Genomic DNA, 17,837 nt, shown 5'->3' with positions numbered 1-17,837 from the left:
CACAACTTAGTTCTTTTTTGTCCTCATTTTCACTTGTGAATGTTGAGGTTTGTTTTTTTTTTTCCCTAAACATCCATGAAAGTACTTGTATGTATGAATGTTTATCTGAGCCGTCCTTGCGGATTGGATGATATTTGCACAGACAGAACTCTGATGTACAATACTTAAGACTTTGCCTAATTATCTGGAAAGATTCAGGCTCAGTGAGGAACTCTGAAAAATGTGACATTGCTCCAATATTTTTTCTTCCCTGCAGGTCTTGAAACAGTTGCCTCCAATCCCGGGATGCCCGTTAAGTGCCTAACGTCTAATCTCCTGCAGTCCAGGAGAAGGCTGGCTACATCCAGTGCCAGCAGCCAGTCGCATACCTTCGTATCCAGTGTGGAGTCCGAGAGCCACAGCAGTCCCAGATGGGAGAAGGACTGCCAGGTGAGAGTTTCGTATGTCATATTTACAATGGAGATGCTTTACACTTTTCTATTTAAATTCTGTAAGGAAATGAAACTGTTACATGAATGGCAGTCAAGGTAGTCTTTATTTGCCTGTATATTCTGTCAAATTATTTTTAAATATTTCATTTCACATTCAAATGCAGAATTATTCGTAATTAATATATAGTGAGCTTGCAGAAAATTGATAGAAAACGTTTGGTTCAGGGCATCTAGATGGTCTTTTTTTTTTTTTTTTAATTCCCTACCATGACATAAACACTAGCTTATTGTGCTTTTTTTAAGTATTATTTTAAAACTTGTACTACTTCCTTCTATATGGTATTCCAGTTTCTCATTTAATGGAATAATAACTCTTTCAGATCAGAAATAACTTTTAGACCACAAGGTAATGTATGTGTGCCTTTAAAAGTATTTATTTTAAGGATATTTGCTTGCTAAGTGAATGGAGTTACTTAAAGTTATTTACTTAAGTATATATTCTGCTTTGGCCTTTTTTAAGCTATTAACACTGGTAAGTATTACAGGTGAGAGGAACAGAAGTTTTATTTTATTATTATTATTTTTTAAGAATTTATTTACTTATTTGACAGAGAGAGAGATCACAAGTAGGCAGAGAGGCCCACAGAGAGAGAGGAGGAAGCAGGCTCCCTGCTGAGTAGAGAGCCCAATGGAGAGCTTGATCCCAGAATCCTGAGATCATGACCTGAACTGAAGGCAGAGACTTAACCCACTGAGCCACCCAGGCGCCCTTGAATAGGGGTTTTAAATTATGAAGTTTCCTTCATAGAGTGCAGATAAAATAATGTTAGGTTAGAATAATGGTAATACACAAAGAATCAACCTTCCGTTCGAGTAAATAATTTGGATTGTATTTACTCCTTATTCTCAGTAATATGATTTTCTTCATTGTTGGATATTTGTGTTCTTGAAGTAAGGTCAGATTATTTTTTAGTTAAGGCAGTGTTTCTCGATCTTTTCTCCTTCCCTTATCGGCTGCTCTACAGGTAATACACGCTACATGATAAACAGATTTCCTTTCCTAATACTGTTATTTCACCTCCTTCCTGTTCAAGAAAGCATATTGTATAATATTTCAAACCACACACACCCTTACCTTCTCCCTACTACTTCTGTATCCAGGCGGAATGCAATGATTGGATGATAGTGGTGCCTCTCAAGTTATGATGAGGGAGTGAGAATGGACCCAACCCTCTAAACCCTGGGTGATCTCTGTCTGCAGATCTAGGAGTTGTAATTTAGGGATTGTTGTCATTGTTATTCATGACGAAGCATTCCTTATTATTACTCAGTAAGTTAATAAGTTTGATTTTTCACATACCAAAACCAGGCAGGGTTAGAGTTTATTGAAGACACAGTCTTACTGAGTAATGTTGTAAAAACCCTGATTACCGTGCACCAATTTTTGATACTCTGTACAAAGCTCTGATCACAGAAAAGCACCTGCAGATAGTTGGAATTCAAACAGATTTTAAGAAAAGTGTTTTGGGGGTGCCTGGGTGGTTCAGTCGTTAAGCGTCTGCCTTCGGCTCAGGTCATGATCCCAGCGTCCTGGGATCCAACTCCATGTCGGGCTCCCTGATCAGCAGGAAGCCTGCTTTCCCTCTCCTAGTCCCCCTGCTTGTGTTTCCTCTCTCACTGTGTCCCTGTCAAATAAATAAATAAATAAATATTTTTTTTAAAAAAATGAAAAGTGTTTTGTCATTAATGCATCATCATTTCATCTTGTTGACAGTGGATTTTAATTCCTGTTATTTTGGGGTTTTAACTATAAATTATGATTAATTTAGCTTCATCTTTATCGGTTTGGTTTTATTATACTTATACAAGGCAATACCTGTTTATATTAACAAAATTTTTGTCTATAATTTTCCTTTAACTATATTTTAAGTCCTGTGCATTTTGTAAATCAAAACAGAATCGTCTATACCCCTATTGCAAAGCAGAGATATACATAATATAGCCTTACCCTTGATTTTGCCTGAAAATGTTGCCTATTAATTTGTCCTATTTAAAGAATGTATATCAAATGTGTATTCTAGGATATCGAATACATATTATACAAATACATATTAAATAATGAAAATACATATTAAAGACTATTTGAATTCTAGACTAGTGTTTCACTTAAAATATATATAAAAGCATGCTTTAATTGTTTATATTGCTCTTTAATTCTCTGTTATTGTTCTGTTGTTCCAGGGGAAAGTGGGACTAGGTAGCATAGTAGTTTATGGGGTCATTTATTCCACCTAAGTCAACAGAGGTTTTAAAAGGTTCAAGAATCTGTGTTATACACTAAAAAAGTGTTTTTTCCTCCCTCTCAGGAAAGTGACAATGCACTGGGCTCTACAGTGATGAGTTGGAATATAATGGAAAAGCCTTCATGTACAAAATCAACCAATGCCATCGAGACCCAAGGTTTCAATAAAAAGGATCTTGAGTTAGCCCTTTCTCCCATTCATAACAGCAGTACCATTGCTGAGACTGGAAGCTCTTGTGTAAACCTGGCTAAAAAATGCCTCCCCAAGGAAGTTTCTTGGCAAGCAGGAGAACTGGATATAGATAATATTCATGTGGCCACTGACACAGCACAGTCTGGTTTTCACCAGTCAGATCAGTGGGCTGTAGATCCTGGTGACAGGACTGCAGAGCACCTTGGGAAAAGAAGTTTTAAAAGAACTTTTGAGTTCGTTGACTCTAGTCCTTGTCAGACCATCATACAGAATAAAAAAAACTGTATGGAGCATGAGTCTAGAAATGAAATGAACGATGGGTATATAAGCCAAAGGACAGGCTTAACAATGGAAGTCCAAGGCCTGAAGCTGTCGGTGTGTGGGGGTCAGCGAGGGGACTGTGCCGATAAGGAGAGCACGGCCAGTTCTTTCACTGATAAACCACAAACCCCAGGAAAGTCACCGATCCCAATGATAGCAAAAAACCTTCTGTGTGAACTGGGTGAGGATTGTGACAAGAATAATAAGAAAGACCTCCTAAGTTCGAGTTTTCTATGTTCCGATGACGAGAGAGCTTCTAAAAGTATGTGTATGGACTCCGATTCCTCTTTTCCTGGAATTTCTATCATGGAGAGTTCATTAGAAAGGCAGTCCTTGGATCCAGATAAAAGCATCAACGAATCCTCTTTTGAAGAATCAAACATTGAAGACCTACTTTCCGTATCACCCAACTGGCAAGAAAATACCTTGCCAAAAGGCGATGAGAATCCTGCTGTCCAAGACGGTAGCCAAAAAATGTTAGCTCCGTCTTCAGAGGTGCTGAAAACATTAAGCTTATCTAAAAGAAATGCTGTAGCTTTTCGAAGTTTTAACAGTCATATCAATGCATCCAATAACTCAGAGCCATCCAAAATGAGCATTACCTCTTTAGATGCAATGGATATTTCCTGCATTTATAGCGGTTCATATCCCATGGCTATAACCCCTAATCAAAAAGGAGCATCCTATATGCCATATCAGGTGTGTTCCAACTTTTTAACACTTTGTTTGGTTTTGTTTTTTAAAAAAGTTTATTTATTTGACACAGAGAGAGAGGGAGAGAGAATGAACACAAGCAGGGGGAGTGAGAGAGGGAGAACCAGGCTCCTCGTTGAGCAGGGAGCCCGATGTGGGCCTCAGACCCAGGACCCTGGAATCATGACCTGAGCCGAAGGCAGACACTTAACCCACTGAGCCACCCAAGCACCCCTTTCTAACACTTTGTTGTTGATTTTATGACAATAAACTATGAAGGCCAGGTACTTACCTCTTACCTAGACTATCTGAGATTTTCTGTTCTGCTGGTTGGGAATCTTTGGATTGTTGGAAGTTTTGCTCCAGAAAGTTAAGCTGGTAGCAATTTATTATTTTTAACTATAGCACCTTCTTCATTTGCGCTCTAGGCTTGCACATATTTTCTTTTCTTTTTTAAAGATTTTATTTATTTATTTGGGAGAGCACTTGCATGTACAAGCAGCAAGGAGGGGCAGAGGGAGAGGAGGAACAGATTCCCCACTGAGTAGGGAGCCCAATTCGGGGCTTGATCCCAGGATCCCAGGGTTCATGACCTGAGCTGAAGGCAGCCACTTAACTGACTGAGCCACCCAGGGGACCCTAGACTTTCACGTATTCTCAATCACATATTTACATATTTATACTGACATATTTTCACTTGAAAATAGCAACTCTAAAATACAATATTAAAGTTAACTCTATCTTTAGTCCCTTCTAAGGACTTTCGTAGATCATCTCTTTTCTTTATAGAAAATAGTTGGAAAATAGATATTTCAAATCTTATATTGTTTTTATTTTCTAAACCTTTATCTTAATAAACCCAAAGTTTCATTTTTTTCCCCTTTTTTTTGGAGAGGCAACATAAACTTGAAAGTACAAACCCTGATTTAGGGTCACAAGAGTTGGGATTTTCTATTCAGAAGTTGCTGAGGGACGTAGAAGTCCCTTTTCCTCAGAGCCTGTTTCTTATCTCTCTGTAGAATATGCTTACACCTGTTCTGCTTGTCTCACAGAATCCTTGTAAGACCACAGAATATTTTTATAACTTAACTACCAATTAGCACAAGAAGTTATTTATATTTACCAGCTGATGTGTTGTCCCAATAATTCAATCATTTGTAAGCCACATCAACATCCCTTAGTGACCATTCTGAAGTTCCTATTAGTCCATGCTATCGAGAAAGAAATTTTTCTTAAGGATTCCTTCATTCTTTCTTGCATATCTAGATGTTACTGAAATAATTGGTCTTATCTAAGCTATTTCATTTCACCAGATATCAAGACTGTTCGAAATGTTAGTTATGAGTCCGTTTTCAAAACCGATCAGGAATTTGCGTAGGCCTTTTATGGCCAGCAGCCTAGCTTTGCTTTTGTTTTTAGCATTTTGGTTCACTGGAAGAGGAAAGACGATATTTATTGTAAACTATTTTTAAATTAGCAGACCCCGAAACAGGTCAAATCAGGAACTCCATATCGAACTCCGAAGAGTGTGAGGCGGGGGGCAGCCCCCATGGATGATGGGCGGATTCTTGGAACCCCGGACTACCTCGCACCTGAGCTCTTACTGGCCAGGGCCCATGGTAAGGCTTCCATGTCTTTGAGTTTCTGAAGTGTTCTCTATCACTGCATTTTCTTTTGAGGTAAAATTGTTCTAAATTTCTTTGGTATTTGGATTACCTTTAGAGAGTAAAAGAAAAGGAACTCATGTGATACTGTTTTTCTCATAAATATGGCATTTCTTATGGCAAAAGAAGACATGCAGCCATTTGTCCTTTGAATTCCCGCTCGGTCTCAGTGACCCCGAGCAGCCCTACCGTCCAGCGGCTCTGCTATCTTAGTTCAAAACATCTCTCACCAGCTTTGGCTCGGGAATACAAAGTTGAACAAGAACTTCTGTTCAGTCTGCAGCAGCGCATTCCTGTTTAGAGCTCGCCCTCACTTATCCCCTCACCACAAGGGTCAGGCCAGAAGTGAGCCATCTTCGGGATGCAGCAGAGGAAGACCAGGATGGCATTTCTACCTAGCCTCTTTATTCCCCTTTCCCTCTCTGAAGAATTTTCCCCTCCTGCCGTCTGAAGTGAACTGGATTGGTCTCCTAGGGCTACATCATCAAGTGCCACAAATTGGATGGTTCAAAGCAACAGGAATTGATTGCCTGACAGTTCTAGAAGCCGGAAGTCTGGCACCAAGGTGTTGACAGGACCATGCTCCCTCCGAAACGTGTAGGGCAACGACCTTGCCCTTCCAGCTTCTGCTGGTTTGCGGGCAACCCTTGGCTTGCAGGGGCCTCACTCGAGCCAGCATGTTGCATTCCCCTGCCTCCATGGTCACGTGGCTGCGTTTTATGACACCAGCCATATTGGCTTAGGGGCCCACCCTACTCCCCTGTGACCTCTGCAGGGACCATTTTTCCAAATGGCACACTCAGAGGACCTCAGGGTTAAGACTCGAACATGTCTTTTCAGGCAGACATAATTCAGTCCATAATGTGGTCGTCTTCTTGATCGTGTCAGTTACTTCCCTATTCTTGGGGCTCCTTCCGGTGATTAACTGTCTCATCTTCACCCCAACCCCCCATCCCACACAAGCACGTGCGCACACACGCACGCACGCTCCTTCTATTTTTATTTCTATGCTGCCTTTTCTCTTTAGCCTGCAAATAAGCTTCCACTCTTGTCTTTCCCCACCGCCTAACTTCTCAAAGGTCGCCTCTTTCCTTTGCCTAATTATTTTTGCCCTGGCAATCTGATTGTTATCCCTACCATTTAACTGACACTTTTTTTTTTTTTTCCAAAATTTCTATTTGTAAGTGATCTCTACACTCAACATCGGGCTCGAACTCACAACCCCAAGATCAAGAGTCAGCCACTCTATTAACAGAGCCAGCCAGGCACCCCTAACTGGCACTTTTTTATTAACAGTCATCAATGCTGTCATTCTTGTCACATCTACCAGCCTCTTCTCAGTCTCCTTCCTTCCTTTTACCTCTGTGGCCAACTCCTTAGCTCTTCAGTATATGGAGATTCTTCATGATCCTGCCCTTTCCCTTTTTTCCCTACCCCTGCTTCCGGTTAATGTCATCTCTTCCATGACTTCAGCCGTCAGACCCTTGTCGATACTCCCCAGATATCTGCCTCTACTCCTGACTTTCTCTAGGCTGCATACACTTGGGGAAAGCACTTACTCAGCATTTCACTGGTGATTCAGTGCTGTATGTCAAAATGGGACGGGTCCAGCTTGCTCTTCCTCCGTTCACTCTCTGAAATCTGCCATCTTTGTGATGACACAGACATTGCCTCTACCTTCAAGCGTTTAAATCCAGTCAGTTCTGTCCCTGCAGAATTTCTTCTCATCTTTTCATCTCTGCCACTATCCTCTGTAAGAACGTCCTCTTTCCCTTTCATTAGTTTACTCTCTTCCTGAGCCATCAACTTCATCCTCTTGTCTATAATCACTGCCACCAGATTTTCCCTCTTAAGACATAAAGTGGTCAGTCCATCTGCTCTCCTTGAAAACCACGTTGGCTCCTTCCTACCTGCAAAATAAAATCCAGATTACTGATCACGGCATCGGAGGCTCTCAGCTCTTACACCAGCCGTGTCTCTCAAGGAATCTCTATTTCTTTTATAAAGAACAAAAATGTATTTCGCACACATGGTTCTGGAGTCTGGGTGGTCTACGATCGAGGCACAGGCAGATTCAAAGAATCCCTTTATAAGTCTTATGTTCCCATTCCACTTCTTAGACACATTTATTTTCAGGTTTTCCTTATTTTGTGCAAGTATTTTGCCTTAGTTGAAAAAAGCCAGAACCCAATCCTCTTCCCATCAAATTCTTCTCATCTCATCATCAGTTCAAATGTTACCTTTTCCACAGAGCATCCATTGGTCAATTATGGAGAAGTAGTTCACGTCTCTGTCACTTTATCAGAAAATGTTTAAAGCATATGTCATTTTACCTATGTTATTATATTTGTCTCCACTATAAAAGCTTGAGAAAATTTCTCAAGACGAGAGAATCCAGAAGGATTCCTTGGTAGCACTCACTAAACACTGTTAATAATCTCTAAATATGTTGAGACACATTTCAAATTCTCCTTTATCAGCCAAAGCAGCTAAGTTCCTCTGGGCACTTAACTGATTTTTGTACAGTGTCTCTGTTGCTAAGTCACAGGTTTGTCAGCTCATTTCCTATAACATATGTTTTCTCTGCTTAGGATACAGTATAAAAGTAAGCTTCAAGTATAAAGATTTGCTTTTTAGGATCTTGCCTCTATTTTAATGGGACATCTAGTTATCTCAGCTATCTAGTGATTTAAGATTTTCATTTTCTATAAAATATTTGATACACCATTCTTTTTTTTTTTTTTTTTTTTTTTTTTTTTTTGAGAGAGAGAGCATGAGCGAGGAGAAGGTCAGAGAGAGAAGCAGACTCCCCATGGAGCTGGGAGCCCGATGCGGGACTCCAGGATCATGACCTGAGCCGAAGGCAGTCGTCCAACCAACTGAGCCACCCCGGCGTCCCTTTGATACACCATTCTTAAGACAACAAATAATACAAAGCAATTTTTTTTAAAGTAGGTTCCACACCCAGCTTGGAACCCAACGCAGGGCTTGAACTCACGACTTTGAGATCCAGACCTGAGTTGAGATCAAGAGGCAGACACTTAACCCACTGAGCCATCAAGGGCCCCAGTACAAAGCAATTTATAACTGAAAAAGAAAAAACACTGCTTTATACTTCTTTCCCAAATCCCAGGCCTGGAGGGCAGTCTCTATAACAACTTTGTTTCTTATATTCACCTCTCTGTTTCTAAACATCTTGCTGAGGACAGCTAAGACTTCTCTGAGCCCTCCATGGTCTCCCCCATCCCCCACTGCCAATTACTTAGGAACTCTGGCCAGAGTTTCCCATGGCTTCTTAGGCTGTTTTTACTTCTTTTCTCTTAACATTGTGTCGAAATTATCCGTTTTGTCTGTCCTGGAGTAGGTTGTTCTCTTCTTGAAGAAAGCTCTCTTTCTTCTTTATCTTTGTGACCCTTGTGTCTCGCATAATATTTAGGATCTAGTTGGGTGAATGATGTGAGAATGAACTCGTGATTTTAATACAATGTACCTAACTACTCTTTTCTTACTGTGCAGGATTTCTGACTTCCGGTGAGTGAGCTTCTCTATGAAGTAATACGGCAAAGCAAATTAAACTGGTCAAAGTATAACTAGATCACATAGCCTGAAAAATTTTTTTCCCTTTCATCTTAGGAAATACAAAATGAACTGTATTCTGTCTTCTAAACAGGAGGACATCCAGAGAGAATGTTCTCTATGAAAACAAATGTAGGCATGTAGCATTTTTAAAATAACATTTAAATTGTCAGAGCATAAAGATACACAGCCTTTTTATTGCAACCCAAAAAACAGGCTTAATAAAAAATATTAAAATTAGCACCAACAAGAAGGCTTTAATTTTCCTACTCATTTAATCCCATTATTATTAGAAAACAGAAAGGCATAACAGTATCAATGGAAAAATTACAGATGGGGGTTTTGTATTAGAAAACCGATAGTGTAAAACAAGTTTGTTCTATTTTTCTGGCTAATGGCATGTATTATAATTCCTACAATTTATCATCATATGTGATCTTATTAGACTTTGACTCAAATATATGGGTATGTGTGACATATCCATGGAGAAATCATGGAAGTTTTTGACATGAGTATATTTTGGCTGAGCTGGGAAAAGGGTTCTAATTTCTAACCTGAGTAAAATAATGAAGATAGATGTTTTTTCCTGACTTCTCCCCTACTTTTCTGTTATTTGGTTATACTATCTATTCTTTCTCAGTGCTCCTTAAAAGGCCTACTAACTGAGGTGGTTTGTGTGGTTTTTTTATAGTGATTATTATAAAAATAGAAATGTATAGACTGTTTACATTCTATGTTCCTTAGGGAAGATGGGATTACATGGCTTGCTATGAAGACACACTCTGAATGCATGCAATTGTTTTCCTAATGGCAGATTCTATAGTGCTTTCCTACTTGTTTTAAAATGGAATGGTGTAGGGTCACCTGGGTGGCTCAGTGGGTTAAAGCCTCTGCCTTCGGCTCTGGTCATGATTCCAGGGTCCTGGGATCGAGCCCCGCATGGGGCTCTCTGCTCAGTGGGGAACCTGCTTCCTCCTCTCTCTCTGCCTGCCTCTCTGCCTACTTGTGATCTCTATCTGTCAAATAAATAAATAAAATCTTAAAAAATAAATAAAATGGAATGGTGGCAGTTACTTAACCACAGTAATAAATTTTGTGAAATTGATTTTATAGCAGTTTATTTTTTTATTCGATTTTTTTTTAATTTACTTGAGAGAGAGAGAGAGCAAGCAGAGAGAGCACGAGAAGGGGAGAGGGGCAAAGGGAGAGGGAGAAGCAGACTCCCGGCTGAGCAGGGAGCCCAACATGACGCCGCTGGGATCATGACCTGAGACAAAGGCAGACGTTTAACTGATGGAGCCACCCAGGCACCCCATAAAATTGACTTTAAAGAGTAATTTTCAAACACATTTAGTACTAAACTAGAATCCCTATTTTAAGTTTATATTGAAGTTAATATTTTTTGACTAAAATTAAGCTTGCTTAGGAAATACTTTTTCCTAGAACTAAGCAAACGTATAAAACAGATTATAAGGTCATGTTTAAAATAATTGATTGAAACATCTTTGCATATAGATGATGCTTCCAGTAAAGATCTTATTTAGAAATCAGTTTTACGTATTTATTAAGACTTACCTCCTAATTACCTCCTCGATCCAGAGTTTAAGTGAATATTTTTTGTTAAACTAATTTGTCCTTCTCTGTTTTTGAAAGGAGTAAGGAAACATTAAAACACTGTTTTTAAGGCTTTCCCTTGTTAATTAGGCTGTCCTCCAATTAGTATAAATATTCTACTTCATCTCATACCCATGTGAAATTAGTAGAGTACAAAATCATCTAAATGTAATTATCCTCCATTTGAAATTGACAAGTATTCTATTTTAGAGAGTAATCCTTTTCTTAAGAAAGATTTTATTTATTTATTTGACAGAGAGCACAAGCAAGGGGAGTGGCAGGGAGAGGGAGAAGCAGGCTTTCCATTGAGCAGGGAGCCTGATGTGGGGCTTGATCCCAGGACTCTAGGATCATGACCTGAGCCGAAGGCAGCCGCTTAACCGACTGAGCCACCCAGGCGCCCCTAGAGAGTAATCTTTAGATTAAATGTATTTCTTTGTTGTGTTTTAGGATTTAGAACAAGTAAATATCCAGAATATCAGAGGTCATTAGTGACAAAGGAAAGATAGCTTTAACTTTTCTTGACTAGCTGTGTTTTACTTTTTTAAGGATTTTATTTCTTTATTTGACACAGAGAGAGAGATCACAAGTAGGCAGAGAGAGAGGAGGAAGCAGGCTTCCTGCCTAGCAGAGAGCCCGACGCGGGGCTCGATCCCAGGACCCTGAGATCATGATCCAGGCCGAAGGCAGCGGCTTAACCCACTGAGCTACACCCAGTAATTAGTGATAATTACTAATCTAAACTTCTTAGAGAATAGAGAAGGAAAGTAATTGCCATGTTACTGAAATAAAGATAATTTGGGTTTTTGCACCTTATGGAGCTAGAAGAAAACCTTAGGAAATGAATGCCTTGACTGTGCCCAAATATCCATATATTAACACTTTAGTTGATGAAATATTTGTACAAAATGCTTACAAGTTCAACTACTCCCTCTTAAATTCTAGGTCCTGCAGTAGACTGGTGGGCACTTGGAGTTTGCTTGTTTGAGTTTCTAACTGGAATTCCTCCTTTCAATGATGAAACACCACAACAAGTATTCCAGAATATTCTGAAAAGAGGTGATTCTTTTTCTATTAAGATAGATGTATTTATCTCTGTGTAATATTTGAACAATGATTAACAAGCTACTTATATTTGTAGATATCCCGTGGCCTGAAGGTGAAGAGAAGTTATCTGATAATGCTCAAAATGCAGTAGAAATACTTTTAACTATTGATAATGCAAAGAGAGCTGGAATGAAAGGTAAGGTTTTGTGTTAATAAACTCTTATCCTTGAATTGTTTAAGATGAATGGTAATAATGATACCGAGTACTAATACAATACCATAAACAATCTGTCTGCTAAATCGGTTAAAAATTTCTTCAGTTTACTTTTGCCTGCTAAATATGCATTGATATATTTCTCCTTACTCTACATTAAAATTCAGTACATCAGGTTAGGATATGCATTCACTGAATTAATATTCATTAATTCTATTAATCTCAAACAGGTACCTTAAAGCAATCTTATCTTGTCAGTGTCTTGGGTTTTTTCAAAGCCTAATACAGTTATTCATTGGCCAATACAGGAAATTTTTTTAATAAAAACTCTCTTCTGAAATTTCTTACTGCTTCACTTCTGATACCACTGTTGACTAAGAAACGTATCAGTTGCTAGATTGTCTCAAATAAGATCTGGTATATTTGTGACCCTTCAATAGTTTTTACCAATGCAGGCATATATTAAACTCCAATTTTGAAACTAGAAGAACTCATTGGCTTTAATTTTTCAAATTAGGCTTAATGTCAGCTGCCCTAAAATCTTTTTTGTAATGAAGTATACATAGATACAAAGAAGGAGTTGTGTCCCCAAATGCATTTCCATGTGGTGTAAGGTATTTAGAAAAATGAGATTTAGTAATATGTCACTTGTATCAGCTTCTAGGTGTTCCCTCTAATAAGATTAACAGTTTATTTATTTATTTAACAAATCCTATAAGAGTGACTTCTAGGTGCCAGGCAATGTTGCTGTGGTGCTGGAGGTACCCTAGGGATGAACCAGACTAAAATCCATGTGCTTGTACAACTTACTCTCTAGGGGAGAGACATAAGGTAATGAGATACAACCATGACACCATGACATCTAGGAGTGAGTATGGAGAAGAAAGATAAGGCGAACCATTCATTCACTCATTTGACAAATACAGACCAAGCACCTGTCATGTGTCAAGTGTTAGACAAAATGACATAATGTGTGCCAGTATGTAGTACATGGTTGCAGAGAGACAGACATATGTGTGAAGCAGTACTTACTTAGGTAATGGCATCATAATACTCTATTTTGTTTTATATTTTTCCTAAGAGCTGAGACGTCATCCTCTCTTCAGTGATGTGGACTGGGAAAATCTGCAGCATCAAACTATGCCTTTCATACCCCAACCAGATGGTGAGACAGATACTTCCTATTTTGAAGCCAGAAATAATGCTCAGCACCTGACCGTATCTGGATTTAGTCTATAGCACATAAATTTTCCTTTTAATCTAATCTTTTTTTATAAGCTATCATATACTCCTTCATAGCAGATTGATCTAAGGGGGAAAAAGAATCATTATGTTACTTGGATCAGTGAGCTTCCACAGAGTTAAAAGTCTCGCAAGAACACAGTAACTTATCTTAATCTCAGAGTTGTATATAAATCTTCATAACTTTTTTCACCTTATTTATTTTGTTGCTGCACTTTATGAAAATTAATGCATCAGTAAAACTAGAATGACACTACTCTGTTAAGAGAGGAACAAGCTTTGATCCTTTCTTTCACATGTTGATTTCAGTCCACCATTCAGTTTGGTCTTAAAATAACAAAATCATATGGTTTTTTTGTAATTTATGTGGACATGATTTCCTGCCAAAGGGGAAGTCTCAAGAGCAATCATTTAAGCTTGCATTTGTGGCCTCAAAACTGCAGCTGGGAAATTCCTTCACTTGGTAGTGTAACTCCTTTAGGGAAAGAGGAATAAAAAGGATAGAGGCTTTAGCTTACTTTACTATGAAACAGTCTTACAGCAAGTCAGTCTGGCTGCCTTGACTGCTTCTGGTTCTTTCTTTACAATATATATTTGCTTAAAATTGTACTGGAGAGCTTAGGTGTGATATGCTACAGCAATTTTAACAGTTTATTCAAATTTAATAAAACATGTGATGGTTTACATCTTAAGAGAATTTGTTTAAAACACATGCAACAGGGGCGCCTGGGTGGCTCAGTGGGTTAAGCCGCTGCCTTCAGCTCAGGTCATGATCTCAGGGTCCTGGGATGGAGTCCCGCATCGGGCTTTCTGCTCAGCAGGGAGCCTGCTTCCCTCTCTCTCTCTGCCTGCCTCTCGGTCTACTTGTGATCTCTCTCTGTCAAATTAATAAATAAAATCTTAAAAAAAAAAAAAAAAAACACATGCAACATTACAAGAAACAACCTGATACTTAAGAAATAAATAATTGGGGCACCTGGGTGGCTCAGTGGGTTGAGCCGCTGCGTTCGGCTCGGGTCATGATCTCAGAGTCCTGGGATCGAGCCCCGCGTCGGGCTCTCTGCTCAGCGGGGAGCCTGCTTCCTCCTCTCTCTCTGCCTGCCTCTCTGACTGCTTGTGACCTCTCTATCAAATGAATAAATAAAATCTTTAAAAATAAATAAATAAATAATTTATTTTTGCTTAATAAATGTAACACTTCAAGTATATTATCTGTCAACATCTTCTATTAATTATATATACATACTAAGATTCAACTTCACTATAATTCATTACCCGGTGGTAAGTAAGTGAGTGAGTAGTCAGAGACAAAGGAAGATGGTGACAGAGTAGGAGGACCCTAATCTTGCCTTGTCCCATGAATAGAACTACATAACTATCAAATCATCCTAAATACCCCAGAAATAGACCTGAAGACGAACAGACCAACTTCACAACTAAAGGGAGAGAAGAAGCCACATCGAAGAAGGTTGGAAGTATGGAGACAAGGTTTAGGAGAGAAAATGGATCCTGGTTGCTGTGGAGAGGGGGGAGCTGTGGTCACAGAGAAGGGCAAGGGAGAGGAGCACACTAGATCACACAAGGAGAAGGTTTCCCCATAGCCACTCGCTTGGAAAACAAGAGGGGCTGAATTTCATGAGTTCTTGCAACTGGGAGGGCGTAAAGCCTGGAGTTTTCAAGGTCAGCAGGATTGATTGGGATAGAGCCCAAAGGCACTATGCTGCTCCTAGAGGGAAGGCAGACAACCCTGGGAGCACACAGCTTGAAAAGAGCAATCTGAAGAGTGCCAGGGCACATGGTGAAGAGAATACTCCCTCTCCTTGGAGCTGTCCCTGAGTGGCAGAGTTCATGGAGACACCTCTCCAGGGACAGAGGAGCCAGCTAGTGCCATTTCCCTCTCCACCCCCACCCAACCTCCCACCCCCACCCAGCATATACACAGAGACCCCGTAGGAAGCACTGTGGCACCAATATTGACTACCTAACTTGCTTACACCAAGCACCTTCCCCTTGCACTCCGGTTGAACCACCCTTCTCAGTCAGGCTTGCCTGAGTCCCACTGTGGGGGCCCCCTCCCCCAGAAGACCAGAACAAAGCCCAGCCTATACCACATCTCCTGACCAGAGTTTTGCAGGACCTCAGTTCCAGTGAAGGCTCGTTTCACGAGCAGACCGAAGCCCACCTAGTTAAAACTCACCACATCCAAGCCAGGTACCAAACACTGCCCACAGCAGGCAAAGAGCCTCTGCAGATGACTGGCCTCAAGGACAGAGCAGCCAAAACAATACAACAGCAGAGTGCACACAACACACACAAGAGGCACTCCCTGAAGGACCAGGCTGTGGACACTATGGGACATCTTCATAAGGCCATTACTGTCAGGAGCAGGAGACCTAAATTGGAACACAGACAAGAAGGCAGTGACTTAGACAAAATGAGAAGTCAGAGAAATTTATCCCAGATGTAAACAAGATAAGGCCACGGCCAAAGATCTAAATGAAACATAAATAACATGCCCGTTAGAATTTAAAACAACAGTCATAAGGATACTCACTGGGCTTGAGAAAAGAATAAAAGACATCAGTGTGATCCTTACCATAGAGAAAAGTTAAAAAAGAAGCAGAGATGAAGAGTGCAATACATGAGATTAGAAACGTGCTTCTAAAAGGCTGGAAGAAGCAGAGGAATGAATTAATGACCTAGAAGACAAAGCAGTGGAAAGCAAAGAAGCTGAACAAAAGAGAGAATTATGCAAAATGAAAATAGATTTGGGAAACTCATTCACTCCACCAAATGTAATAATATTTGTATTATAGGATCCCCAGAAGAAAAAGAGAAAAGGGGACAGGAAATTTATTTGAAGAAATAATAGCTGAAAAATTCCTTAATCTGGAGAGGAAAACAGACATCCAGATCCAGAAGGCAATGAGAACTCCCATCAAAATCACTAAAAGGGGGCGCCTGCGTGGCTTAGTGGGTTAAGCCTCTGCCTTAGGCTCGGGTCATGGTTTTGGGGTCCTGGGATCGAGCCCCACATCGGGCTCTCTGCTCAGCAGGGAACCTGTTTCCCCTCTCTCCCTCTGCCTGCCTCTCTGCCTACTTGTGATATCTCTCTCTGTCAAATGAATAAATAAAATCTTTTTAAAAAATCAATAAAAGGAGGCCCACACCAAGGAATACTGTAATTATGGGGTGCCTGGGTGGCTTAGTCGGTTAAGCATCTGCCTTCGGCTCAGGTCATGATCCCAGGGTCCTGGGAATTGAGCCCCATATCGGGCTCCATGATCATTGGAGAGCCTCCCTCTCCCTCTCCAGCTCCCCCCACCTTGCTTGTGTTCCCTCTCTCTCTCTCTCTCTCTCTCTGTCATAAATAAATAAAATCTTTTTAAAAAATACTGTAATTAAATTTGCAAAATCTTAACAAAAGGAAAGAAGTCATTAACTTAAAAGGAAAAACCCATAAGGGTAGCAAGAGATTTTCCAAAAAAACACTTGGCAAACCAGAATGGAGTGGTGTGTTATATTCCAGTGCTGAACGGAGAAAAATCTGCAGTCAAGAAAACTATCCACCCTGAGCAGCGCCATGGCGGTCGGTTGCAAGAACAAGCGCCTTATAAAAGGCAGCAAAAAGGGAGCCAAGAAGAAAGTGGTTGATCCGTTTTCTAAGAAAGCACCAGCTATATTCAATATAAGAAATATTGGAAAAACATTAGTCATAAGAACTCAAGGAACCAAAATTGCATCTGATAGCCTCAAGGGTCGTGTTTTTGAAGTGAGCCTTGCTGATCTGCAGCATGATGAAGTTGCATTTAGAAAATTCAAGCTAATTACTGAGGATGTTCAGGGCAAAAACTGCCTAATTTCCACGGCATGGATCTCACCCAGGACAAAATGTGCTCCATGGTCAAAAAATGGCAGACCATGATTGAAGCTCATGTTGATGTCAAGACTACCGATGGTTCGGGCTCTCTGCTCAGCAGGGAGCCTGCTTCCTCCTCTCTCTCTGCCTGCCTCTCTGCCTGCTTGTGCTCTCTCTGTCACATAAATAAATAAATTCTTAAAAAAAAAAGACTACCGATGGTTATTTGCTTCGTCTGTTTTGTGTTGGTTTTACTAAAAAACGCAATAATCAGATTCAGAAGACCTCTTATGCTCAGCACCAACAGGTCTGCCGAATTTGGAAAAAGATGATGGAGATCATGACCCAAGAGGTCCAGGCTAATGACTTGAAAGAAGTGGTCAATAAATTGATTCCAGACAGCATTGGAAAAGATAAAGAAAAAGCTTGTCAGTCTATTTATCCAGTCCATGATGTCTTCATTAGAAAAGTAAAAAATGCCGAAGAAGCCCAAGTTTGAATTGGGAAAGCTCATGGAGCTTCATGATGAAGGTAGTAGTTCTGGAAAAGCTACTGGGGATGTTACCGGTGCTCAAGTTGAACGAGCTGATGGGTATGAGCCACCAGTCCAGGAATCTGTTTAAAATTCAGACATTAAGTGGTGACAAATAAAAAACCTTATTTGTGATGTTTAAAAAAAAA

General features: G+C 40.0%; 1 protein-coding gene and 1 pseudogene across 2 annotated transcripts in view; both read left to right on the top strand.

Annotated features, from left to right (window-relative positions):
- Positions 1-14,007, top strand: part of LOC125107625 (serine/threonine-protein kinase greatwall) — a 32,395-nt gene extending 18,388 nt beyond the window's left edge. Inside the window, exons 7-12 of one of the 2 annotated variants that reach the window (XM_047742909.1) lie at positions 257-429; positions 2,798-3,946; positions 5,421-5,559; positions 11,740-11,853; positions 11,936-12,037; positions 13,137-14,007. In XM_047742909.1, coding sequence (XP_047598865.1) covers positions 257-429; positions 2,798-3,946; positions 5,421-5,559; positions 11,740-11,853; positions 11,936-12,037; positions 13,137-13,294 — 1,835 coding nt within the window. In that variant the 3' untranslated portion in view covers positions 13,295-14,007. Of the gene's footprint in view, positions 1-256; positions 430-2,797; positions 3,947-5,417; positions 5,560-11,739; positions 11,854-11,935; positions 12,038-13,136 lie in introns of both variants that reach the window. The other variant, XM_047742907.1, reaches the window with a different exon arrangement.
- Positions 14,008-16,880: 2,873 nt separating this feature from the next.
- LOC125107628 (40S ribosomal protein S3a-like) lies at positions 16,881-17,837 on the top strand (annotated as a pseudogene).

This window comes from Lutra lutra, chromosome 8, assembly GCF_902655055.1.
Source record: "Lutra lutra chromosome 8, mLutLut1.2, whole genome shotgun sequence".
Lineage (NCBI taxonomy): Eukaryota > Metazoa > Chordata > Mammalia > Carnivora > Mustelidae > Lutra > Lutra lutra.
Note: the sequence above shows the minus strand (reverse complement) of the source record. Positions and strands in the feature narration are given on the sequence as shown.